At 55.1% G+C, this 27,000-nt stretch overlaps 1 protein-coding gene across 1 annotated transcript in view; it reads right to left on the reverse strand.

Annotated features, from left to right (window-relative positions):
• Positions 1 to 762: 762 nt before the first annotated feature.
• The window catches only part of PTPRE (protein tyrosine phosphatase receptor type E), a 35,911-nt gene continuing 9,673 nt past the window's right edge, over positions 763 to 27,000 (reverse strand). Inside the window, exons 5-18 of the mRNA XM_080823186.1 lie at positions 25,011 to 25,087; positions 24,347 to 24,383; positions 22,398 to 22,495; positions 19,544 to 19,663; positions 18,180 to 18,343; positions 14,352 to 14,487; positions 13,887 to 14,036; positions 13,473 to 13,566; positions 12,010 to 12,086; positions 11,016 to 11,150; positions 7,867 to 7,992; positions 6,988 to 7,154; positions 5,067 to 5,202; positions 763 to 1,912 (exon numbers count right to left, since the gene is read on the reverse strand). Coding sequence (XP_080679312.1) covers positions 1,838 to 1,912; positions 5,067 to 5,202; positions 6,988 to 7,154; positions 7,867 to 7,992; positions 11,016 to 11,150; positions 12,010 to 12,086; positions 13,473 to 13,566; positions 13,887 to 14,036; positions 14,352 to 14,487; positions 18,180 to 18,343; positions 19,544 to 19,663; positions 22,398 to 22,495; positions 24,347 to 24,383; positions 25,011 to 25,087 — 1,592 coding nt within the window. The 3' untranslated portion in view covers positions 763 to 1,837. The remainder of the gene's footprint in view (positions 1,913 to 5,066; positions 5,203 to 6,987; positions 7,155 to 7,866; positions 7,993 to 11,015; positions 11,151 to 12,009; positions 12,087 to 13,472; positions 13,567 to 13,886; positions 14,037 to 14,351; positions 14,488 to 18,179; positions 18,344 to 19,543; positions 19,664 to 22,397; positions 22,496 to 24,346; positions 24,384 to 25,010; positions 25,088 to 27,000) is intronic.

Genomic DNA, 27,000 nt, shown 5'->3' on the forward strand with positions numbered 1-27,000 from the left:
TCCTTCAGTCAAAGAAAGGCTTTGGACTTGGGACTTTAACAATGAAAACATATGGGACCAACTGGTGCGTCTTGTGATGTTCCCTCCGTTTTCCTCCTCAACCCCAACGCATTCTAACTGTACCGGAAGGAGAGAGAGGGTTGCATTCAGCAGTGCGTGCGTGGCCCAGGGATGCGGCTGGCGGCGGCGGTGGCCCGGGTCACCAAGTTGTGCTCGTGCCTGTCCAGCGGGCCCTCCTCTTGCCCAGGGGCGGGGCTCAGAGGAGCAGCGGAGGCTTGATGAGGGCGAGGCTGCTGTTAGCATGTAACCAGCCCGGGGCTGCAGGGTACACACCAGGGACGGACACAGGGTGAACAGTGCGATGGGAGGGGGCAATCACTTCTCAGTGGAAATGTCACATAAGGCCTTTATATTTCTTTAAAAAAGCGAAAAAAAAAGCAAAAAAAAAAAAGTACCCCAAATGTACATGTTAAATGCTTTTAGTAAGTTAGAGCAGGTGCCATTTATAAATATATATATATTATATATATATAATATATATATATATATAGTGCTCATCTGCTCCCAAATGGCGTAGAAACATCACTGTCATTGAGTTAAACTTTTCTACATTCATCCCCCCGCTCTTTTCTTTGCCCCACAAGCCGATCCTATCGGGCAGTGAGATCATTATTACCCAGTGTCAAAGGTCTCAGTAGTATTTCCATTCAAAAATAAGTTAGCCTTTAGATTTAAAGATTTCTCTCTCTTTTTCTTTTATTTAAATATTGGGCAGTGGGACTTCTAAAAAAAAACTGTATAAATCTAGATTTTAAGATTTCTTTTCTTACAAACAATCTTAGCTTTTACAAGATTTTTTTTTTTTAATACCAAAATGTTTCTCAGAAAGTTGAAAGCATAATTGCTTGTGGTTTTCTCCCCAAGCGTGTGCTCCTTGCGGCTGTGCGAGTCGCCCGTCCAGCTTTATCTGAACGTGAGGACTGGGAAGTGGCTGGTGCTGAGCCTCGGGGAGAGCTCAAACCGGCTGGGGGGCGGGACAGGGTGGGAGGCGAGGCTGAGAAAGGCAGTCGGTTTGATTCCCAGGGGGTCGTCTGAGGCAGACGCCCCGACAGACGGACGGCAAGTGGCTACGTGGGAGCACAGCCTGAGAGCTGGTTTCGCTGGACCCAGAGCCGTAGGGGAACCTTTCCACCCACGCCTACATCTCCTTTCTTCCAGCAAGACGGCAGGGACCCAGCCTTGGGTAAACGCATGTCTACGTGTCACCCCACAGCCACCAACGACGCTAACGTGTTCTATACCTGCGACCAGGCTGTAGTCTTTGATCTTTAAAACGTGAAAATCAAGCACATGAGTTCCAACAGAGGATTTCACAGGATTCCCTATTTACAGTGTATCCTCGTGAACATTTCACCTTCCCCCAAATGCCACGGCCCCGGGGCTGTAAAAACATTGTCAGGAAAGAGAATTTTCAACTGATTCTTGAGTCTCGACTGCTTTCTTAACAGCGCAGGCTTTGTGTTTTCTCTCCTGCGTAAGCATACGTTGCATATTAAGATTTTTAACATTTAGAAGTGCTGCATGTGTGAAATTCAACAATGGGATGCATCTAATGCAAAATTAAAATATTTACTGGTATTAGCAGAAATATATTTTATGGGATATTACTTGACCTTAATACACGATTCCAGTTTTTACAGCAGGTGGCCTTCAAAGCATAACAAAATATATACAGAGAAATTAGGACGGGCATTAATGTCAACTATGAAATAAATTAACATGATTTTTATAAAATATACTGACCATTAAATTAAAAAATATTTTAAGGCAGGAATTTTCATTTGAAATTAGCATAATCAGAAAATATATCAATAAAATCTTGTACCACTTTGTAGCAGAATTCATACTGTTCCTGAAAAAAAAAAAAACAAGAATACATTAAAATGATACATTTTTTAAAAAATCCATTAATTTAATTGGGAGAAACACTTAAAAAGAAGACATAAAAGAGTGTGACCGGTTACAAAATTTACTTTTTGGGCACTTCAAAATGAAGCTGGATTTTTGTTGTTGTTGTTGTTATTTTTAAGGTTTTATTTATTTAGAGAGTGAGCAGGGTGAGGGAAGGGCAGAAGGACAGAGTCCCACACAGGCTCCCTGCTGAGCGCAGAGCCCGACGCGAGCCTCAAAGCCAGGACCCTGAGACCATGACCTAGCCCAAAACCACAAGCCAGACACTTAACCAACGGAACCACCCAGGCGGCCCTAGAGTTATTGTTTTATATGGAACATATCAATGTTTAGCTTCAACTTGTTGTATTTTAGGACAGTCTGAGTAAAAGGTCTTCAGTTTTCATATTTAAAGTGGAAAACAGGTATTTTTGAAAAGACAATGAGAGAAGTCGGGATACTGAACTTCACTGTGTCACAAAGAAGTAATCTATGAAAGTTAAAAAGGATGAAAATCTAGGCTACTTTTTAGCCTAAGCTTACTCTAAAGAGGGGACATCGTTTTATATAAATTTTACTAGAAATCAGGAGAATGTTGCCTCTCTCTGTCTAAGGCATTCAACTCATGAAAACACGGCTCTTGGAGGGGTGAGGCAGCGAGCCGGGGCGGTGGGCGGAGGGAGGGGCGGGATGGGGGGGCGGCTACGCAGGACCTGCGGTGCCCGCCAGTACTGGGCACTCCATAGGAAGCCAGGTAACGGGAACCAAGGGCAGCCGCCAGAGATTCGGGAGAGCTGCGTGCACGACAATCAGCCGGCAGATGGGGAGAGGACCCCGGAGGTTTGAGGAGCCACAGGCAGCTAACCTGCCTCTCAGGTAACGGGGTCTGGTTCCTTGCGGACCCCGGTACTTGCTGGCTGACTGGCGCATGGCAATTGGGCCCTCGAGGGAGAGGCCTGGGAAGCAGGAGAGACGAGTGTGGCTCCCCAGCCCCGTCCATCTTCTCTCCCGAATTTGGAAGTTACTTCAGCCTCACATCAAAGCTGTCTCCCATCCTGGAGGAAGTGGAAACACCATTAACCCCTTTCTGTTTTAGCAGCAAACACAAAGAGCTAACTGTGACCCATCCACGCTGTGTCTTGGGTCCAAGCCACTGGTGGCCAATGCTCAATGGTGTATATTTTGGCAATTTATTGAGATGACACAGGCCACACCTCAGGTCACAGACACTTCCCATGAAGGAACAAAGCTCCCAGGGGAAAAAAAAAAAAAAAACAACCACTTTTTGCCTTGGAATGTGTGCTGCCCTAAAGCCTGTCTCAGGAGTCTTTCCGAGTGGCCAGCAATTGGCTGACTTTCCAAGTCGGGTTACAAACGCTCTGTTAAACTGTGTCGCCAGACCAGAGGGTACAGACCCAAGCCCAACGACAGCCACGGGCAGCTTCCCAGGGAGGGGTGCGGGGAGAGGCGGCCGTGGAAAGAGCAGAGCTGAGTCAGGCGCGTTCAGAAAGACGGGCTCCTGGAGATAGGACACGTGGGCCAGACCCCACGAATCTGTGAGAGCTCAGGTCCCTTCAAAACCGAGGGGGAGTTTGCACGCTGAGCCAGACTAGAGCTGTCCTTTGCCACGGTCGCCAGGGGCCTGGGCCAGGCACTGGTGGGCCTCCGACGGACACACACAAAGCAAACATGCATGCCAACTAGAGGCAGGTGCCAACCCCCCATTTTCCACAGACAAAAAACTAAAGTCCAGGAAGTGGAAGGAGCTTGTTCGAGGCCGCAGAGGCACGAGGGGGCAGCCCTGCGTGTTGGATGACAGCCCGAAGTCTGAGCATCAAAGGGAGGCCCTGGCTTAGCTTTCCTATTTACTGGGGGCCACGCAGGACTAAAGCTACAAGCTCTGCCTGGGGAAGCCTGTAGCGGACCTAAGAGCGGTCAGGAAAGAAGACGAAAGACCGTGGCTCAGCGTTTACGACGGAATGTTTTCGGAGGATGTTCCCATTCATTATTATTCTTTTGACCTGGAAAACCCTCCATGGAGGGGTCTGCCTCTGGTCTTTCCACACCCGAAGTCGTTCACGTTTGTGATGCCGCTAGGCCGCACTAGCTAGCAGGAGGCAGGCGCGGCTTTTAGAAGGGCCCTTCTAGCATCTTATAGAGCTCTAGCAAGAAGGACTGTCCGCACTGGGATCAGGGCTCTAAGGAGAGCGGAGGGGCCCCAGCACCAACTCCTTCCTGCTCTCAGTCATGGCCTGGCCTCAAGGAGGGCACGTGGGGCAGGGGTGTGGGGACCCGGCAGGCACCCCGTTTCCTTTAGTCACAGTGGTCCTCAAACCTGCCGGTGCTTTGGGAACCCCAGGGAGAGCCTTAACTGTCCTGATGCCTGCCTGGGTCTGAGGCCCAGAAAGCGTGAGGGCGGCCTGGCCATGGAGGAGTGTGAACTCTCTCCAGGCCTCCCTGGGATGCCCTCAGGGTGAGAACCATGCTCCTCCCAGCCTGGGGGTGAGAGGGCAACCCCGCTCCACTCGGTGATTCTAGCAGCTTCCCCCGTGATGGGAAGGTTCTAGAAGTCTCTCCTGCCACCTTCTAAGCCTGCTGGAGTCGGGATCCCGTCAGCCATGCAGAGTGAGTGCACAAGGAGGGCACATGTGAAAACGGGAAGACTGGAGAAAAATGACGGGTTCTAACAGTTTCTGAAATTGTACTTATTGGGGTACAACCATCACCAAGTTTGGCGAGGAGGCGTGTCTTCTGCAAACCAGGAAGTGTGTGGATTTGTCACAGGATGCAAGAGAACGGCGCCAGGAAATGGTGGAGGAGCCACGGAGACACAGCGAGCTGCCGTCATCAGTGCATGTGCCCGAGGGGTCTCACAGTCTGAAGCCATGAGTTCACCCCTCCTCCTACGTCCTGCCCAGGGGACAGTCCCCAGCAGAGACGAGGAAGGAAGGGGGTCCATCAAGCTTTACTGCGCAGAGGACCATGAGCTCTCTCCCGTGGGAACTCACCCTCCTCCCTCCCCACACACTCGAGCTCCTTTAATGAAACAGACATCAAATCCAATGTAAGACAACTCTTGACCCTTCCAGAAACATCCCCACAGCTCCGTCTCTTACCAGGGTTTGCACCATATGTGGTCTCTGAAGTCGCAAACTCTTCACAGCTTGGAACACGTCTAAAAGGCCCTCGGCTTTGACTCGCTCCAGAATGTTGCTGAGCGCTATGAAGGTGCCTGTTCGCCCGGCTCCAGCACTGGGGAGGGAAAGTGCTTAATGCAGACAAGGAAACTCACACTTGGGGATGAGGAAGGGGCAGCCCACAGCCCATCCCTACACATCCACGCAGAGGCCATCATCGCTGAAAGTGATCAAAGTCTGTGTTTCTAAGGTTCATCCACACGGAGCAAGAGTCAGGAAACATGAAATTCCTAAAACTTGCCCCGTTGGCGCAGAAAGGTGTCTCTCAAACTGGACTGAGGCCGGTTACAAGCTCTCAAGCCAGGGCGACCATGTCCCTCCTCCCTCGTGGAGACCCGTGGCTCTCAGGGTGCGGTCCCCAGGACCAGCAGCGTCAGCACCACTTGGCAGAACTGCAGACAGTCCTGGCTCGGGACTAGGGAGAGGTCCTCTCTGGCTAGACTCCCCTGGGCTAGTGCCCGCCTTCGGAGAGGTGCTGGGTCACAAAGGGTGAGGCGGGACAGAGGACGGCCCCTGCCAGGAAGGGTTAGACTAGGAACACTTCCCCGCAGTGGAGATCCGGGTCTACTCCCTTTAAGATGAGCGTCTTCTTGATGTGCTGGATGAGCCTACAGGAGCAGAGCCCCGGCACCCCCAGGAGAGTCAAGAGAGCAGGCCCAAAGTGGGCAGGTCCGGCTGGCTTCTTCCCGAGTCCTCCGGGCCCACAGTCCCGCACGTGGGCTGACTCTGAGGCTCCTGACCTGTTTCGATGCCCTGTCCCCACCTCTGCCCTGTGGGACCTTGTTCACCTTTGCCTCCCTGGTGCCCTCCGTGTGCTAAACTGTCTGGGTCTCTGGAGGCAGAACACAAAGGAACGGATTTCTAGTTTATTCCAAAGGAGGCCTGCAAAGCCCCCCAGGAACCGAAAACCGCGTTCTGTGCGCCCCCTGCTGGCCAGGCCAGAAGTGCACCCAGGCCGGTCCCAGGTGAGGCGTTCTGAACCCTCCAAGTTCAGCCCAGGCTCTGGGGGCCCCAAGGAGCAAGGGGGCAATGGCAGGCCCAAAACCAGCGGGAGCCACAAGTGGAAGAAGAAACGGAAGCGCAGCTTTAGAAGCAAATCAGCACCCCGAGAATGAAAATGCCCCAAACTCCTGCTGGGGAGAGCTCTGGAGTGGGGGCCAAGGCCCCCTGTGGGCATGGGGGAGGGGTTGGCCTGACCAGGGCCTGGAGCCTGCACATCTTCGCATTTGGATTTCGCCAGATTCCCCTTCCACTCTCGCAACACCACTTATCAACGTCCTTGATGGGGACGCCCTCTGTCTCCCGGCACTGCCCCGAGCACATGCCCCTCCTCGGGCCTCCCTGGCACCTGGCTTGGGAGCCGCCGGGTTGAAAGGTTTGGGGCTGGAGTGGGCGGCAGGCCTCTGGGAGCGGTCCCAGCCCGGACGTCTTTGGGGGCTCCAGAAAAATCTGCCCTCCATGAGGACGTGCTGTAGCCCTGCCTTGGTTCCCGGAGCCCCAGGGGGCGGGGAGGACAGGGAGGGGTGGGCGCATCAGCCGGAGCCAGCCCATCTTTCAAAGCAAACACAAGCAGCTGAATTTTGGGAACAGGTCAGTCTGAGCTATGTTTGGCTGGTCTGGGGAGGACTTTAGAAGCTCGTGGAAACGTGTGTTTGAGTCATTTCCCGGCTCCTCCTCCCACGAGGTCTCCTGTGTGTAGCTAAGATGACATTTAGGCACCTAAAGCCCTCTGTGTGGGGGAAAGTCTCAGGGACCGATGCGATGCGGCTGGGAGCCGCAGGCTGGGCGTGGGGTGTGCACCGCCCCCCCAGGAGGGGGTGCCCCGGCCCAGGCGGCTCACCTGCAGTGCACGGTGATGGGGTGGTTGCCCGTCTGTTGCTGCTGCTTCTGCACAGCCGCGATGAGGTCAATCATGCCTTTGCCCTCGGCCGGAATCCCGATCTCGGGCCAGCCGTGGAAGTGGAACTGGCGGACCGCGCGGCTCTGCTCCTCCCGGTGGGCCAGGGGCTGCGGGCGGGGGAGGGCGTTTCTGCTCGCACAGCCCCGACCACCCAGGAACAGGCCCACCCTCCCAGGGCCCGGGACCCAGGCTTGGGGCCCCCCTGGGTCCTCCGACAGCCAGCACAGTCCCTCTCTGGCTGGCCTGAGGGTCCCGGCCAGGCTGTCTATAGGCCGTGTGCGTCCCAGAGCAGAAGGCCGCAGAATTTCCTTCTGAGTGGGGAGCAGGATACGCAGAGGATGTCCCCAGAGACCCCGCCAGGGCCCGCCGGACACGGGATGGTCCTGGCAGCTTCGCTTGAGGGAACAGGATCGTCTCTTTCCTAAGAAGCCAGGACCCCTCCTGTGCCAGACGCTCTGGAAAAGCCTGGAGAGGCCTCCGCGGCTTCATCCACACCCTTCCTCCTCCTCCCGTCCCCACCGCTGCCGTTTCTCCCGAGCTGGTGTTTGTGGCCGTGGAACGCCTCTTAGAGTCGGTCACTCTGCTCCCCCTCCCTCCCTCGTGCTCCGCCAAGGGCGCACACGACCACGGAGGTCCGAATGTTAGAGGAGATCTGCCCCTTGGTGACATGGGCTCCCCGTCCACCCGCTGAGCACTGACCCGAATGCACCAGTGAGAAAAGCCTGGAGGAGCGGGACGTGCCGGGACCGCGGTAAGGAGCCCCCGACGGCCGCTTCGGGGCCGTCTGTCTACGAGAGCCCACAGCACCGGAGACAATACCTGATTGAAGGTGACCAGGAAGTCCCGTATGCTGATGGCTTCCGCAAGCGTATCACTTTTTATTTCGATTGTTATTTCGCCATGAGTCACGGAGCCCTCTGTTGGCCAATACTGGTAGCATTTATCCTTGGGGGATAAAATGAAATTTTAAGTCTCACACGAAATAATGCACTGTTAGCGGTTTGACGCTATGCTGCAGGATGGCTCTCAGACCGTTTAGCGCATCTCATCTGACGCATTAAATCACTAACAAACGCGAGTATGGATGCCGGCTAACACCTGTTGACCAAGGGAATCCAGAAACAGGTGTGTATTCGGAACTCGGATACACAATCAATGGAGCTGTGAAAATTGGTTTTCCATATAGGAAAAGGGGTGGGTCCCTGACTCACACTCTACCAGGACTGATAGGAACAGTCCAGCCCTCCTGGAGTTGGGCAGTGCACAACATGCCCTACCATATCTGGTAGCTTTGAACCTTCATAAAAGTAAACCCAGACAGGTTAAAACTTAAAGTCAAAAACAAAACTGTGAGAGCCTTAGACGAAAATGTCTTTGCTTTTGGGGGTACAGAAAGACTTACTAAAAAATAAGACTTCAAAAGAGTGAACCACCCATGACAAGAAGATTATGACATCAGATTAGAACACAGTGAGGGCGCCTGGGTGGCTCAGTGGGTTAAAGCCTCTGCCTTCAGCTCGGGTTATGATCCCAGGGTCCTGGGATCCAGCCCTGCATTGGGCTCTCTGCTCAGCAGGGAGTCTTCTTCCTTCCCCTGCCCTGCCTGCTTCTCTGCCTACTTGTGATTTCTGTCTGTCAAATAAATAAATAAAATGTTTTTTTTTTTTTTTAAAGAACACAACAAACTTCCCCTCATCAACCAACATGGCCGAGAGAGTGAAAAGACATGCCATCAATGGTGACAAGATATTTGTAGTTCACGCAACTGACAAAGGATTGGGATCAAGAATATGTAAAGAATTCTTACAAGTCAACACAAGAAGACAAACTCACTAGCAAAATGGGGGAAAGGCATGGCCAGGCGTCTTGCATGGAGGGAACATGCCATCCATAAATGTATGAAGTGATGCTTGACCTCAGAGCAATCAGGGGGATGCCAATCAGAGCCCAGGAGGGGTGATACATACGTACGCCTAGTCCGTCAGCAAACACAAGGAGCCCTAACAATACTAGGCAAGTCAATGAATAGTCTCTCTCCTCCATTGCCAGTGTCCACTTTAGGAACTATCCTGTCAATTCAAACCGTCACTCTCCAATGTAGCATTCTGTCCCTGGAACAGGCTACTCCTTGTGTGGCATGAGAAGTGTAGGAGAATGTACTAGTAGCACCATTTGTTAAAAAAAAAAAAAAAAAAAAAAAAAAAAAAAATGCAATTGACCCAAATGCCCGTGACAGGAGAAGGGACAGATAAATGGATGCAGGGTGCACTGTGTGCAGTGAGACACAGTGACATACTGAGGAATGAGCCACGGCCACAGGCATCGACGCAGGAGCGCATCGGAAGCGTCCTTCAGAGTGTGGAAAGCAAGTCCCAGAAGAACACACACTGTAATGACCCCTTATAGAAAGTTCGAAAGCGAGCAAAACTGAACAGTCGCTTTAAGACATACACGTAGAGGATTTCTGAAAAAGCCAAGACCACATCCACAAGGATGGCTTTAAAAAGATCAGTAGTGGGGCTCCTGGGTGGCTCAGTGGGTTAAGCGGTTGACTTCGGCTCAGGTCATGATCCCAGGGATCGAGCCCCGCGTCGGGCTCCAGCTCAGCGGACTCCCCCGCTCCTCCCTCTCCCTCTGCCCCTCCCCTTGTTCTCTCTCTATCTCAAATAAATTTTTAAAAATCTTCAAAGTAATAAAGAGACCAGCAGTGATAAGTGTTGGTGGAGAAACTGGAAACCCTGTATACTCTGGTGGGAGTATGAAACGGCGCAGCTGCTGAGGACATTCTTCCGAAAGTGCAGCCAGATGAGTTCGAGGGACAGAGTTACAATGTGGCCCAGCAAGTTCACCCCAAGGTGTCTACCCAAGAGAAATGAAGACAAATCCATGTAAGGACTCCAACATGGACGTTTCCAACATGATTCATAATAGCCCCAGAGTGGAAACAACCCACATGTCCATCAACGGACGAATGGGAAATGGTGTGGTATGTCCAAACAAGGCGGCCCCGACAACAGAATGCGAGTCGTCAAGAGAAAAAGAACCTGTTTTGGATACGACGTGGTTAAAACTAGAAAACATGCTAAGCACCAGAATTCAATCACAAAAGACAGACCATATGATCTCATTTACAGGAAATGTCCAGAACAGGCAAATCACAGAGGCAGAAAGTAGAGGAGTGGTTGTGGAGGAGGAAGGAATGGGGCCTGGCAGCTCATGGGCGGGGGTTTGTTCTGAGACCGACCAAGCCCCATTTGATTTAACAGAAAGAAAAGGGCTGATGGAAATGATCTGGAATTAAATAATGATGATGTTTCACAACTCCATAAATATGCTAAAAATGGCTGTCTTGTACACTTTAAAAATATCGTACGTGTATTATAACTCAATGTACTGTTTTTAAAAGAAGCAAAGAAATCAAAACACGGGTCCAGGGTAGTGGTTCTGTCTTGAAAGAGCCCCCAGATAGGTGTACATCACTGACCAAAGTTTGGTTTTTCGTTTGGAGAGTGGGTTCATGAGCACTTACTGTGCTGTTAACTAAACTCAGTAAACAGGGCCCGGATGGAGCTCTGGAGACAGGGAAACACTGACTCATCCAGTTCAACCAGGACACCATCCGTAAGGTGCCCATGTCAATGTCTATGTCCTTACGGCTTGAAGGAAATGAGTAAATATTGTTCTGTTCAACAGATTTGGATGAAATTTGCATTTGCGGAAAATACAAAATGACAGACTTACGAGGCTGGCTAAGTAAAACGTTGGGTAAGACCAAAAGCCAGTGTGGGTGGTCATGGCTAAGCAAACGGGATCTTTTTTCCATTTCCTGCCTGTCTCCCGCCTGGGCCATGGCCTGGCCTCCGCAGCTGACCACGGGTGGGCCCATCACAGGGGACCGCCGGCAGGTTGGACTGCCGGGGTGCACACTGTCCCCTCAAGGGCCTGGGCCGGCCACGAGCACCACTGACCTGCTCTCTCTCCTGGACCTCCGTCAGCATCACAACCGTGTGGCACTTCCACTCCCACACCATCCTCCAGAAGTCCTCCACTGTGTGTGCCAGCGGCCCCTGCGTCGCGATGAAGTAGTCCTTTTGTCGGTAGCCCTTGGAACAGGGGACAGAGATTAGAGTCTGCCCTCCTCTCGTGCTGGTTCCTGTGCAGATGCAGGGGTTGGCTTAGGAGAGTCCAGGGCCCGAGGATGGAGAGCATCCTCTGGCTGGCACGCATGCACACGTGCACCATGCGACGGGTCAGGGCGCCCGCTCTCTCCCCTGCAGCACCCGGGGTCCCCTCTGAGCAGGTATGGCGAGCCATACACACACACACACGCCCCCACCGGTCCCCTGTGACAGCACCCGTGGCTCTGCTCTCCCATCTTTCTGTGTTTCGGCTCAGTTAGCCTCATGGGGGTGGACTGGGTGTGGACTTAGAGGAAGTGAATTCAAACCCAGTTCCTCCATGCAGCCCAAGCGACCTCCGGCACAGTTTTCTCATCCACAAAGGGGAGCTCTGATGTACACTCGGCCACCGTGTCCTTCCCCACCCATTCCTCGGCTAACGCCACCGTGTGTGGAGACAGCCGGTGACCATGCCCTGAACACACAAGCACGTTGTCCCCGTGGAGCGGGTCGCAGACAGTGCAGGACAGAGAGCCAGGCAGTACCGGTGGGTGACCCGAGCGTGTTAGGGATAGAACGGAAAAATCGCTGTGTCTTAAAAACACAACGGAAACTAGCAAATTACTTAGCAGGGCGCCTACGCTCTTTATTCCCAAAATTCATTATCCTTTCTTTTCTTTCTTTCTTTTTTTTTTTTTTCCATGCAAGTCATTCTGCTAACGAAATCTTTTGGATTTCAGGATTCCTTCCGGATTGTCGAAAGCAGTTAATTAGGAGTCCCTGGGATCACAGACGAAGGAAACATACATCTTCGCAAAGCGCGTCCGGGGCCCCCTGTACTTACATCTATAAACGAAGCGTTGATGTAGTCTGTGTATTCCTGACCCCTTTTCATGGAGAGGATCACCCGGTTGAAGTCATCTACGAAACAGGATGTGCCTTCAGAGAGCGCGCACGCCAGCCCTGCCTTGCAAACTTCAGCGTGCTGCTACCAGCTTCCGAAATACAAAACTCATTTTTTTAAGATTTTATTTATTTATTTGACAGACAGAGATCACAAGTAGGCAGAGAGGCAGGCAGAGAGAGAGGAGGAAGCAGGCTCGCCCGCTGAGCAGAGAGCCCGATGCGGGGCTCGATCCCAGAACCCTGGGACCATGACCTGAGCCGAAGGCAGAGGCTTTAACCCACTGAGCCACCCAGGTGCCCCCGAAATATAAAACTTATTAATAAAATTGCTATGTCAAGTCAAGTCCCTGGAAGGTTTACTTTATAAAATAGGTTAATTAAATTGGTCCAGAAAATTATGTTTTGGTAGGAGAGAAAGCTCTGAAAATATTGCGGTTAACATTTTCATTTGTCGTGAATTGAAGTAATTCATACCACAACAGAAGCGTTAAGAATATCACATTTCAGGGGCATCTGGGTGGCTCAGTGGGTTAAGCCTCTGCCTTCAGCTCAGGTCATGGTCCCAGGGTCTTGGGATGGAGCCCTGCATCGGGCTCTCTGCTCGGCGGGGAGCCGCTTCTCCCTCTCTCTGCCTGCCTCTCTGCCTACTTGTGATCTCTGTCTGTCAAATAAATAAATAAAATCTTTAAAAAAATCACATTTCAGGAGGGAAAGGAGTGTGGCCAGGCAGGTGGCCTGGAGTGGTGGCCACAGCCACCAAGAAGCTGGGGTCTGAGGCTGCAGCAGGCTTCATCTAGCCCCAGTGCACTTTGGATGCTTGGTGACCACGAGGGCATGTCCGGAGCCTGGGGTCCACCTGCCACGAGGCGCTCCCTCTCCTCAAAGCAGACCCTCTCTCTTCCTTTCCTGCAGTTCCTCTGATCCCTGTGAAGTTCTCTGCTTCCCCCCTCAACAAACATAGGCATCCTTCCCCCCCCTTACCCGGGACCTCCGTAGGCTAGGGTCCTGACGGCACCCCTGCCCGTTTCCCACCTCCTCTAGGCCTGGAGGAGGACCCCTTCCCCCATGTACAGGCTTAGGGGATGCCTGGATGACATGGGAATCGGGTGGCCCCCGACTCATGGCCAAAGCAAATCTCTCTACTTCCAGGAACTGCTCCCTCTCCCGTCATCTATGTCTCATATCACGAGCTGCGGTCGGACACCGAGGACTGTCTGGGTCACCTGTCCTTGCTTCTCTTTCCTTCCCTCGCCATCATTCCCGGGAGCCCTTAACCGCAGGCCCAGAGGGTGTCTTGCCCTGGGGCCCTGGCTCGCGGAAGTGGGTGGTCAAAGACTTCCACCGGGTGCCGACCCCAATCCCGCCGGCCCTGAGGGCTGAAATCCCCCGGGGCTGCCTTACATGGGATGATCTGGATGACCCTGGCCTTCTTCATGTTCGCAGGCAGGTTGCCCGTCCTCATGTTCTCCTTCATGATCCGGACATTGGTCAGTTTCTGCAGCCAAGAACCACGCAGTCACAACACTGACACTCGCGAGCGATCCCCTCAGCCCCGCACCGGCACCTCTCTCAAGGGCGTCTGTTCATCTTTCTCCACCTCCCGCTGTTTCCTGAATCTGGGGAAATAAATCCGTGGGCACGACACCCTCCCCCACGCGGGTTGCTGCTCCCGTCTCAAAGTCCCTGATTGTTCTTCCCCTACGGCACGGCCAGGGCAGCCACCCTGCTTTTTCTGGGGTCCAACAGGAGGGCAGTGATTGAAAGCGGTTCCTCCGACCCGTCAGCCGCCTTCCCCTGGGGTCCGTTCACACGCACCCGGAACTCCTCCTCCAGCCCGATCTTGTCGAAGTGGGCGGCGGTGCTGTGTAACGTCTGCAGGTGCTTTTCCAGGGAGGACACGTCCAGCTCGGTGTCCCCGTAGAGGTAGTACTCCAGTAAGGCTTGGTAAATGAACGTGTACTGCATCTGCAGAGACACCCCGAGCACCGGCACCCTCGCGTGCGCCCTGCTGCCCCTGGGGGCTTCCCCTTCTGCACGCGTTGCCTGGGGAAGGAGGTCTGGGGGCAGTCAGGCTGAGAGCCATTTATAATGACCATTTATGGCGTCGAGGAAGGGGAGTAGGTCAGCTGGCACTGTTGAGTGTGCTGTCCCCCCCAGGCTCTGTTATATATGCACCGCGTCGGGGACAGTCGTGTGGTTTGGGGGTGGCCCAGGGCTCTGGGTTCGCACTGTACCTCTCACACCAGGATGGGTACAGGGCCGGGGGAAGGCGCTACTTACGTCCGTTTGCACCATCTGAGGGCGCTGGTTGCGAATTCTGGACACGAATTCAAAGACATCGACCTTCTGCTCGCTGTGCATCATGTCCATCATGGCATCGATCACGATGAAGGTGCCCGTCCGGCCCACGCCAGCGCTTTCAGGAAAAGGGGAGATGCCCCATCGTGAGGCACAGAGCACCCCACCCCGCCCGCAGCAAATGACGGGACTGCAGAGTTGACCTACCTGTGTGCCAGGACAGAAGGACAGCTCTGCCCTCCCCTGGGGGACTCCCACCCCAGCCCTCAACACCCCCTTTCCTCCATCGATAAAGAGCAAATCTTGGGCGCAGCCACCAGAGGGCACCATAGTCTCAGTGAAATTATCCCAAATCCTTCTCTAAGAACTACAGAAACTGTTAAAAGGAGCGTCGGAATGATCTGTTGTAGCAGCTGCCCGTGACGTTGTGCGAGTCATCTTCTTCCGTTGCCAAATGCTATCTTGTTGTCACGTGTGTAAGTGGATTTTTTGAAATGTCACACTTGAAATGGCTTTTCCAGCTTCTTTACAAAAAGGGGGTTCCCAGGCTAGGTCGGCGGGCTCTTGAGCCAAGGTCAGCCGGAAGGGGAGGCACCGGCTCGTGTTCTCCAGCACCAGAGGAGGGTCTCTGCCGTCTCCTGGCTCGGAAGCAGCCCGACTAGATTCTTGGGTTTGAGTTTCCTGCCCTCCCAACGCACGCCCCACAGCACCTCCGGGACCTCGGGTCTGTCCTCCTCCACCTGCTGTCCTGGGTGGGTCTCCCCCAGATGGCGGGGCCGTGCATGTTTGTTCCCCAGTGCCCAGGACAGAGCTGGCACTCGGTGGCGCTCAGCCAACACATGCTGAACGAGTAAACCCTCGTGAGGCGGCCTGGTGTGTGCAGCGTCTGTCGTGAGAACGGGCCTGCTCCCTCCGGCCCCTGCAGCGTTAACCTCTGTCGCAAAAGGAAAGTCACCTCTCTAACAAAGACTCACAACTTAAAGAGTGACGTCCCCCCACTTTCCCCTTTGGGAGGGTTGGGGGGGAGATCCTGCTCTGCTCTTTCTAGTTAGTCTCCGAATCTGGCTGAGAACAGCAGCGAAGACCCTCTTACGGGCCAGACCCCCTCATTTCAGGGGGGAAAGCAGGTCAAACACAAGGCACCCTTTGGGGAGTCTTAGCTCTTACAGGTGCAGAGCCCCGTGAGACGCCCTGCCCAATACGTATGTGAAGGAGGCCACAAAATCGCCTAGTGCAAGGTGGTCAGGGTCCCCGGGCCGCTTACGGGACCCCTTGCCTGGCCCAGGGTGCACGCAGGAGAGGCCGCCTCGCCACTGGGACAGGGGCTGCGCTGCGCCCCAGGAAAAGGCTGAGGCCAGGTGGTCCTTCGGCCGGCCTCCATGGGGATGCGGTTCCTAAGAGGACTCCAGCAGAGAATGTCATTCCGGACGAGTGTGTCAGCGGGGATGGAAACCAGGAAGAGCCAGACCCCCGGCCCGACATGGCTTAGAGCTGAGGAGCTCCGGTGTGAGGACGAAGTTGGAGGCGGGACGTGAAGTCAACTCCACCCTGAGTCTCTGGGAGGGGGAGGGCGGTCCGGCCAGCACGAGTCTCCTCCCCCCACTCTGCCAGTTCCTGGCAGGCCTGTACCCTTTGGCAGGGATTCCTATCATCACATGACTGCAGTCAGGCGGGCGTCCAGAACCACCCATCTGCCCACACCATCCGGGGTGGCTCACAGGGGCCTGGGCTTGGGAGGGGAAGGACCCACCAGGGAGGAGAGGGACCTGGGGAAGCCGGAGACGGAGGGTGCCCCTCCTCCCACTTCCCAGATACTACAACCCCCGTGGCCAAACAGAACATTAAAGAAGACCAGAGCCCCCAGGAACCGCGGGAGCCGGGCGGAAGTAAAACATTGCCACAGGGAGACAACTGCATGTTCGACAGCAAAGGCAGAGACTCGAGGTCACAGAGGGGGACCCGGCATGAAAATAAGATAAATGGCAAGTGCAGGTGTCCTGGGGCCCAGAGGTGGGGAGGAAGTAAGCAGAAGAAGGAGAGTGGTCATTCCCTAAGGTCTCCCATGCACGACAGACCTGGACAGATCGGGACAAAGCAGGACTGAGCCTGCTCCCTGCGGCCAGCCCTGACCCAAACCCAAAGGCCTTTTCTTCATCCTCCCCCCATGCCCACCATCCGGAGCTGAGCGGCCGCCACCACCAGAAGCCTGAGCCAGGGAGAGGCAGCAGCGGGAAGGATCTGGTAGGGCCCCTCCTGCCAGGACTTCTCCAGCTCGGATTCTGGATCCTGAGGACAGGCTACCGAAGTCCCTATGGTCTCTGCCACAAGCAGGGCCCGGATCTCCGATGGGGTCGCGGAAGTCCCTGGGCGGGGACTCAGGCCCTTCCATCCAGGCCTGCTCCACCTCGACGAGGGAGGGCCCTGCTCACCGCGCTGTCACCCTGATTACACCTGTTTTGGCCATTACAGACAAGGTCGTTGGGAGGACCTTGGCACTGCCAAAGGACAAAGGGGACAAAGGACAGAAGGCACCTGCACGTGTGATCCAGATGCTCTGACTCCATCACACAGGTGTTCGGAAGAAGCCACATGGAGACTCTGGCTTCCGTGAGGTCTGGGCAAGAACAGGAGTGGCCAACAAGGACCCGGGGCTGGGGCCAAGCAGGACTGGCCCGCAGGTCCCCGCCCCAGTACAGTTCCTGGGCGGGGCTGGCAGGGCCGGGCCCCGCAATCCTAGACACCACCTCACTAAATGCACGGTTGCCCCAGGGTCCCTCATTTCCCAAGGGGCAGGTCCAGGACTCCCTCCCCGGCCAGGATGACAAGGCTTTCCCCTTTGATCTCCAAACTGTCTGCAGGTTCTAACCAAGCACCCACTGGGAGGATGGGGAGTCTGGCAAGGGAGCACCCTTCATCTTTCTGCTTTTCTCTCCAAAGCCAGAACGGGCACAGGCCAGTCTACCAACTCCAAGTCCAGGGCCTTTTCTCGGACATGACCTTCTGCATCAGAAGCCAAACTGGGCATGGAGATATAAGACACAGAGGGGATGATTTATGCCCTGCCTCGACGGCTCCACAAGTTCCAGAAGAAATGAAAGCTCAGTACGAAAACTACCAGGGACTCCCAGGTGCGCAAAGACAGAGGACAACCTGCTCAGGAAAAAGGGCTCTTTCAGAAGCTGCTTTCCCACAACCCAAGGAATAATCACAGTGTTGACAGTTTATGCCGATTGTAGCTTTGTGCGAAGTTCAGCCCCGGGGCAAGTCCAGGGCCCTCCAGGATGGTCCCTCCCACTGCAGAGGGGGAGAACGCAGCTGGCAGGAGAACGGGCGGCCCAGACCACAGAACCAGGCCTTCAGGACTTCCAGCCCTGGACGGCTGCTCGGGGCTGCTATTCACTGGGCCTGGACCGTGGCCCCAGCCCCTCTGAGCACTCTTTTCTCAAGACAGGGGGCTCCCCATAGAAGTGTGGTTTCCAGATCTGTCCTCAGAGGTGACTTGGGGGTCTCTGAGGCAGGGGAGGGGAGGCCAAGTGAACCTGCCCAGAGCCCCACTGGCTCCCTCTACCTGGCCTCTTGGCTTTTGTCTGTGCTGGGTATTGGGGTTCCCCCTCAGATGCCGCCAAGGAAAGGGTTCTGCTCTCACGCAGTGGGCCACACCTCCCCCCAGCTTTCACGCCAAGGGGGTCTCTGAGGTGTCACTTCTGTTCCCAGTGAGTAGAGGCTGCTTCATTCCGCCCCGCCTGCCCTTCTGCCCACACCGGCAGCGGCCCACGGGGCATGACCCACGACGGCCCCGTGCGGACATACCTACAGTGGACCACGATGGGCCCGGCGTGGGCGGGGTTGAGGGCCTTCACTTTCTTCAGGAACTTCAGCATCCCGATGGGGGTGAAAGGCACTCCGAAGTCCGGCCAGCTGGTGAAGTGCAGCTGGGAGACGAGCCGTGGGGCTTTGCAGCCATCAGGGAGCTGCTGCGGGGGATGGGGAAGTGTGAGTGGGGGCAAGGGCCCCCTCCCCCAACATCACTCTCTGAGGATGCTCCCTCCCGCCCCCATAGCCCCACCCAACCGTCTAGACGCTGGGCAGCAAGAAGGACACCGGTGGCACGCTACCTGCGTGCAGGACTGGCAGAGCGTGACCTGCAGCCTGTCCCAGGCCCACGGCAGGCTGGCCCCGGGCAGTCGGACACATCCAGAAGCTGGCCCTTGGGCTCACAGCCCCCACTGCGAGCGGGGCGGCCACGTCCCAGTCGGCCTGGCAGCCCCACTTCCTTCCCGCAGCAGTGCGCCCTTTCACTCCCCACGGTGTCTTAATTTGGAGGGAAAAGATGATGTGGCTGGCCAGCCCACCTACCGCCTGTGAGCATGGCTCTCTGCCCCAGATCACGGAGGGCTAGGTGGTGTACACGCAGGTGCACGTGCATGTGTGAGTGTGACCGTGAGGGACACAAGCAGGGGACAGTAAAAACGATAAAGCTCATCCTCTTCCCTTCTTTGCTGTGGCTTCTAGAAACCTCATCGTGCAGCTCACGATGCCAACCCCTCTTCCTCTGACTCCTGACACCATGACCTTCTGTTTTTCCCTTTTATATATAGATATAGATATAGATATAGATGCATATCCATATCTATATCTATATATATATCTTAGATCTCTGCTCATCTGTTTTGGACACAGGCATCTGTATGGAAGAATGCCTTGCATTCTTTTAGGCAGGGATGGGGCAGGGACGAGCAGGAAGTAAGTATGACAAACACTGAGGACGTTACAGAAATACTTTTGAGACTGTTAAAAAAAAAAATCCCACCTTACCACTTCGGCGTGTGAAATGACATCATGCTACTGGGCGAGAACCGCCAGTCCTGGTGCCCCTCCCCCAAGTGACAACTTCCTCCACCCAAGATGGTGAGGGGGGCCTGGGGCTGTCTGCAGACCCCTGGGCACCTGTCTCCTCCCGCGTAGATCCACATTCTCAGTCCACTAAGCTCGACCCCATCCCCTCCCTGCACTTGGCCCTCCCCAGCCGCCACTCAGCGAGAGCTCCTACAGCACCAGCGGTGGAGGAGGGGGGCAAATATTCATATTAAAAAAAAATCAGATGCATGTTTGCTCTTGACACTGCTCTCTTGCAGGACAGCCTTTCCAGAAAGCCAGGAACTGAAAGTGCTTACGGACTGTATGCAGAACTTCCGGACGGTGTAATCTACCAGAACCACGCAGTCCTCCACACACACGCGGATGTTCCCATAGGTCCAGCATCCCTGGTCCGGCCAGTACTGCGAGCACTTCTCCTACACGGGATGGTTGCACAGAGATAACCAGGTCTGGGGGCGCCCCCAGCCCCGCCATCGGCACACACCGGGTTCCCTCAGGCGGTTCCCGGAGCTGGGAAAGGGCCAAGAATGTGAGGCCGTGCAGCTGGTGGGGGGCAGTCCCGAGTCCGTGCTCTGGCCGAAGCAGGGGCCCGCAGAGGACAGGTGCCCTGCACACAGAGGCCCATCTCAGCGCCATCTCATCCCCCCTCTGGGCTTCTGGTGGCTACACATGGAGACTGTGAACCTGCCGCCTAAGGCAAGAGAGGCCGATGTGAGCACAGGACGCAGGAGGGCATGAGGACGCCGTCCTAACAGGACATTGTCCCCTCCCTTCTCCAGGACATCTCTGAAGCATCCCGAGGAGAATCAGAATCTCAAAGGTGCTGGTTTGGGCCATTCCTGGCCCCCTGGGGACCCTCCAGGACCCCCTGAGATGCTTCCCTTGAAAGGCCCGCGCTTGGGCCTGAGGGTTGAGTCTGGGGCCCCCCACAGGGCTGTGCGCGTGGAAGCTCCTCCGCCCTCGGCCTCGGCCTCCCGGTCCCGCTGCGGCCGCGGTCCCCTCCCTCTGGTCAGATCATGAGATGTTGGAGCAACTGCATTTCACAACCTTTCGCCAGAATGTTGAAGCCAGGGAGAGGACAACAGAAGTGTCAGCGAGTAAGAAAAGGGAACTCTATTGAGAAATGATCTCGTCTGAAATGGTGAAAATCAAGATACGGAACCCGGCCAGCGCGGAGTCACAGAAATGGAAAAATCCAGTAGGAGGCTTCGGAGACAGATCAGAGCGAAAACGTCCAGTACCGGCAAGAGGACGCCTGCTGCAGGAAATGGAGGCGTCCTCTGAGCCCCGCTGCTCCTGGGCTGCTCTCACTGGGTCTCCCGTTTGGAAAGAAGCCCTCCTCCTCGCCCCCCCATCCCCGCGCTGCTCAAGTGGCGGCAGGGGGGCCGCTGGTCCCAGGGGACCCCGGGGCTCCCAGGGCAGCGTCCTCCTTCTCTTTGGGGGCCGGGTCCTGGCCAGGCATCTGCTCGGAGCGTGGGAAGGGTTCAGTGTGCCTGCTTCAAATCCCCTGACTCCTGGCACTCTTTCCATCCACGGGGCAGGATTCACTCTGTGGGAAGGGGGTGGCCCTCTCCAGCCCAGTCCCAACCCCCTTGGAAACAAAACAAAAGCCCCATCCTACCCAACAGGAAATGGTAACTGAAGGCTTTTTCCTGTACCGCTTGGCACGTATGAAACAAATTAGTGAAGGTGGCACCGGGAGGGGGCTCTTCCCTGCCTGTCCTGCCTGTGGACCCGTGTCCGCCTTGAGCCCCATCTGAGCTGCCCCGGCCTGGCCCACGACTTCCATCTCAAAGGGCACAGCTGGAGCCTAGCTGCCTGGGTCCCAGGCCAGTGAGTGACAGCAGGGCTGGGGTGGGGACCAGCGGGGACCAGCAGGACAGAGGTCTCCCAGCACGCTGGCCCTTCCTCTCCACCTGCTTGCCACCACTTTGTTCTGGCCCGCACGCTGGAACATGCTAGAACAGTCTCCCCATGCCTAGCAAGTCTCCTTCTAGCCTCCAATTCTTCTACTCTGGAGAGCGAGCTCACTTTCTATAACTCAGGCCCCTCCCTTCGGAGGCCCGAGCCCGGTTCCCTGACGCATTCTCCTCCCAGCATGGCTGCAGGCCCAGCAGATCACTCCTGGCCTCACAGTCCCATCACCCTGCCGGGGGCTGCCTCTCTTGGGCTGCGTTTGGTCAAGCTCCCTCCAGCCTTGGAGATACGGTGCCACTCCGGGCCCTGCCTTGACCCGTACCCAAGGAGGGGGGCTGCTCCTCCCTCTGTGGGTCTCCTTCCTTCCTGCCCCCGAAGCCACAATCACGCTGTGCTCTGCCTTAATCCCGGGCGTAAGAAGGGCAGGGCCAGACAGTGCCGAGAAGGCGGGCCCGCCCCCCACCCCCACCCTCGGAGCCCCCCCTGCCCAGCACTGGCCCTGGGCCCCCTGCTATTTTTATGTCACCTCCTGACACAGTTTACCTTGATCTGCTTTCTATTTGGCGTCTGCTCTGCGCAGGGGGACAGAAATCGTGGGGGCCAGGGTCTGTGAGCTGGTTCACAGCACACACCGCCCCCCCCCCACACTGTCTGTACAGGAGAGTGGACGCGAAGGAACATCTGTCACATTTAGGAAGTGAATCCATGTACCCTTCTTCTTTCTAGAGGTTTCAAGTTCGTATAAAGTACGCACATCCCGTTTTACTTCAGAAAAGCTCGCACAGGGATGACGAGGGCCGCGCCCTCAATGCGCCTTGTTTTCCAAATGCATTTCTCTCGTCTGGGTAAGAAGCGGGAAATCCACCTTTAATTCTAGTCTGAGGCCCACAGTACCACCAGCCTGACACTCTGAGCCTCTCACTCCTGAGATCTGTGGCTCCTACCAAGGGGTGAGAGCAGTTGGCTGACCAGGGAGCCTTGGCTGAGGAAAGGATGAACAGCGTGACATTTCTGTGTCATGGTCTAGAGCAGGGAGATGCTGGGGACACAGCACATTTATTTCAAGATAAAATTGCTACGAGCCACTGGTGGGTTTTTTGCTTTTTGTTTTTTTCTCTTCTTCTTCTGTGGTGGTAAGGGAGAGGAATAGGAAAAGGATGTGGTGAGCACGCCCCCCAGCGAAGCCCCAGAAGCTACTAGAGCGTCCTCTGTGAGTCAGAAGGCCAAGCTCACCTCTTTCCTTTCTTTCAGGTTCGTCAACATGACGATGGTGGCGGACTTCTGCTCCCAGATCATTCTCCAGAAGTCATTAACTGTCTCCTGTTTGGGGCCTGAAGATAGGGGATGATCCCAAAGTCAGACCTGAAGAGGGTGCCTGGGGGTCCCAGCCCCCGTCACCCTGGCTGTGGGGCCCCGGGGAGGCCACCACCGCCCTGCTGCTCTGAGGCACGGCAGCGCTGCTCAGCGGACCCGGAGGCCTGCCGCTTCCCCGCCCGGTCCCACCGCAGACCACACCCGCTACCCTGCTGGGGCTGGGGAGTCCTGGGGGGCTGCGCATCTGCGCCTGGGGGTGACCCCGTTCACAAGCAGTAAAGGGTACTCAGATGAGGCTCGGGTCAGCCTGCGTGTCACAGCGGCTTGTGCCCACTCTGGGGCTCGTCAAGCCTGCAGAGACCAGAGCCCACTCCAGAACGGCACAGGTGTCCGTGCGTGACACACACACACACACACACACACACACTGCAGGCGGGCCGACTCGCCCTCCGTGTCTGAGCCCCTGCCCGTGTCTGAGCCCCTGCCCGCGTGTCCCAGACCCCTGCAGCGGGCCGTAGTCAGGGCCGTCCAGACAGACGCGGGCTAGTGTTCCTGGGGAGCGCTGGAACAAAAGATAAAGCATCCCCAGAAGAAAGTCCTCTGCCCTTTGCCCTCCTTCCTGCCTGAATACAGACACAGAGCCCAGAGACGCAGCAGCCATTTTGTGACCCGGAGGAAGACGGTGACACATCACGGAGGGCGGAGCAGGAAGACCCAGAGGACAGAGGCCCCTCTCCTTGGAGCTGCCGCCTCAGCCCTGGGCTGCCTCCCTGCTTACAAGACAGACACACACAGAGAGAGAGAGAGAGAGAGAGAGAGAGAGAGAGAGGAGCCTCTACCTGTGTCAGCTAACGTCTGTCAAGTTTTCCAACATTGTTGTCCTCTGGGTGTACGTGTATGTGCCTTTCCCTGTTTCTCAGGGAGTGTGCATTTCTGGTAAGTTCTCAAGTGACGCTGATGTACACTGACTTCTGGGACCTGCTCTCTGAACGACTCTTGCTAAAGACACCTGCTGTTGGCCTGCCCCAGCTCCTGGGGTGATGGATGGTAGCCCAGATCAGAAGCGCACGCGCACATGCGCACACACACACACACACACAAAGTGGCCCGTGTGCAAGGCTAAGGGCCTGCTGCTGGGCTGAAGCATCCTCATGGCTATGGCCTTGATCTGAAAAGCTACTCAGCTCCCCACTCCCTCCCCCCAAAAAACAACAACCACGGTGGAGCCACACAGAGCTCAACCAGCTGAAGGAGATTCGAGTCTGTCTAAATTAACAAGCAGCCCGCTGAGACGGTCACTGCTGGGCTCTTGCGTGCCCTGGCTTTGACTCAGGCAGATGTGGGAAAGAGGTGTGTCTGTCTGTCTACACCTATACACTGTGTAGACGAGCACCCGGCATGCCTGTTACACCCACACTTAGAAATGACCTCGCCTGCCACGCTCCTTATGGGTCGGCCCTGACCACAGAGGGGGACAAAGCGCCCAGAGGTTCCAATTTGTCTGCGTTCTCGAAGCTCTGTTCAGAGAATGAGCTTTACGGGCTTCGCACACAGACGCACAGAATGACCTCGGGATGCTTTCAAAGACGCAGACTCTAGCCCAGCATTTCTGCCCAGCTCCCAGGACACGCGGGGTCAGCAGAGCACCACCTTGCGTCGCGAGGCTCCGTGAGACTAGAGACACCCCCGCGTGCCTTGCGCACAGGGACAGGTGGGACAGACAGCATTCAGGCCACAGAGACACAGCACTGCACACTGACAGGAAGCCGAAACGAAGCCCCCGCATTCCGGCCATCAGATAAGGACACGGTCGCCATCCACGTCATTTTACCCGAATCATCTTCTGCAAGTCACAGTGAGAAACTTACCTTGAGCTGCAATGAATTTATTCTTCTCTTTGTAACCCTAGAACAATAAAATCAGGTTGGTAGTTTTTCGTAATTACCTCTGCTGAAGGATTTCATTGTTGTTTGGAAAGTAACATAGTAATCACGAAAATCTTGGAAAACACAGAAATCGGAAGAAAACTCACTAGCAATTTCAGAAATTGTGCTACTTTTGGTCGTCCCTCTGTTGAGTTTCTGTGAATACTTGCCCAGACACACACACACACACACACACAATTTAAATATTCTTAACTGGTTAATAGATACAAATTCTCCTCCACTGTGTTTTCATGATAATTTTATAATTACTGTTAAATGATTTTTTAAGTTTCAGTTCAAGTGGGTTCTTAATCCAGTGGATATGGTTTGACCATAAACCTGTCTCCCTGGTCCCTCCTAACCGGTTTTATCAGTGACATAAAGAACCTAGGCTTCTAGGCTTCTTAAAAATGAATCCCCGGACAGATGCTAATTCGAAAGGCCTGGTAGCATCCACGCTATCTGTGTTATGGCCAAATGGCCCACAAAAGTTGTGATACTTTAATTCCTGGCCCTCCAGAGAAAAGTCATGATTCACACTGAGCCCCCAAATGGTCCAGACGTGCGCGTCATGCTGGGCGGGGGGACAGGACAACGGCAGACTTACATCTATGTAGGAAGCATTAATGTAATCCGAACACGGGGCTCCATCCACCTGGCTCAAAATCACCCTGGAATGATCATCTGTTTAAAAAAGAAACAACAAAACATAACACGTACGTATCTTCCATCTACGGCATTTAACACTGCAAAGGACACGACCGGGTTTCCCACGATGATCACAGGGACTGAGGAGGTGTCAGGAGACCCCGCGTGGCATGACGGTGGGAACACATCTGTTTCACTGAATACTGGGCCTCAGCATGGAAGACAGTGCCAGACCCTAGCCAGCTGCTCAGTAAAACCGCCGGGATGACAGCGGAGGTAAGGATTCAAGTGGGGACCGCTGGATCTCCCTTAGACCCGGAGCAGCAGCACGTGCTGGGACCCTACAGTGAGATCGCCATAGGCTTCTCTGAAACCCCAGCTGGGCACCAGTTGGTGCACTCAGGATAACCCTGGATGGAAGGACGGGGGACCCCCTCCCCCAGGCTTTCCAGGGAAAGGACAAGCAGACTCCACACTCCAACCATCAGCCTTCAGATCTCTAGGGATGGAAAGTGGGCAGAAGTGGTCTGTGAAGACCTGGGCTGCTCACAGGGGGGCCACCTGCCAGGAAGATTCTGGCTTGTTGTACCAGCAATGCCCAGAGCGGGAAGGCCGACCACGGAGAGGTCTGTGTGGGGTGTGTTTTCTCTGTGTGCGAGGGTGTGATACGTGGGTGTGTGGTGTAAGTGTGTTTTCTCTCTTTCTTTCTGAGTGTGTGTTTGTGGGGTGTGTGTGTGCCACACACCTCAGGGAGGTTCCAGCCAGGGTTCCCTTGTGATTTCGGGGGACGCTTGTCACTCCTACCTTCATAGGCCATGTCCTCCATTTAAAAAAAAAAAAAAAAGATGAAACATTTTATTTTATGACTGTGTTATGAGTTAATATGAAGCTTAATGTAACCCAGATTGGATTACATATATATTATTTTCTGATTTTAAAGGAAATTAGATGGTTTCATGGGACCTTAAAAGTGTTGCAGGCCCGGGCCTGGGTCTCCTCGCTGGGGTACTCCTATTCCTCCGGGGAGGAGTGATAGTGGGGTTGCCCTGACTCAGCCCAGGGCCCGGGTCAAGGGTCACAGGTGCTCCTGGGGTTAGTCACGCTGTGCCGGGCACAGAGATCGGTAGAGGATGTGAGCTTCGTACACATTTACTGCATGGATTCTGGAGAAATTCTGTATCCTCGTCCTGCTTTATCTTCCCTAGACCCCCCCACAGGACTGACACTACCTGAGAAGGCTGCGTTTGTGGTGTGGTTCTGGGGCAAGGACCCCGAATCCTAGCTGCTGTTTCCCGCGCCAGCCTGGAAGGCGGGCCGGCCTCAGACAACCGCTGTCTGGACATCGCACTGCTGGGCCAGATCCGTCCTGTCCTAGCAGGACGGCGCAGCGAGGTGCCCAGGGAAATTCATGACCTATATGGGGCCGTCAGGGTATCAAACCCCAAAGGTCCAGCTCAGGCAGACATTTCTGTGAGATCCTCCCGCTCCCAGGGCCCGAAAGCCCCGACGCAGAAATAGCTCTTCCTGAACGTGCGTAAAGCTAGCTGAAAATCATCTGGAGCAGTTTACGCTTTGAGAGCAACTATAGAAAGCAGAGGGCAAAAAATAGCCTCCTGGTTCGATTTAGAATCTCACAGTTTCTAAGAGCTTCCTGTCTTTTTATTCTGAAAGTCACACTTCACTTTCAAAACATTATTTCCTGAAATGATCAGCTGCTGCTGTTTTTCCGGAGAAGAGGATGCTGTCTCTTGACTAACCATCGAGGCTTTCCACAGCCCGGCCTCCTGGACCTGAGACCCCCTGAACCACCTCCAGTGAACCAGCTCATTCCTGTCCCGGGGCCCAGCCGGCCCCGGGGGCATCTCTGGCCAACTGCTCAGTTTAAGGAGACGCCCCCTCCCTCAGCCTGTGCCTTGCTGATGCCGGATCCCCCCCGCTGGTGACCCTCC

Source organism: Martes martes (assembly GCF_963455335.1).
Source record: "Martes martes genome assembly, chromosome: 14".
In the NCBI taxonomy this organism is placed as follows: Eukaryota; Metazoa; Chordata; class Mammalia; order Carnivora; family Mustelidae; genus Martes; species Martes martes.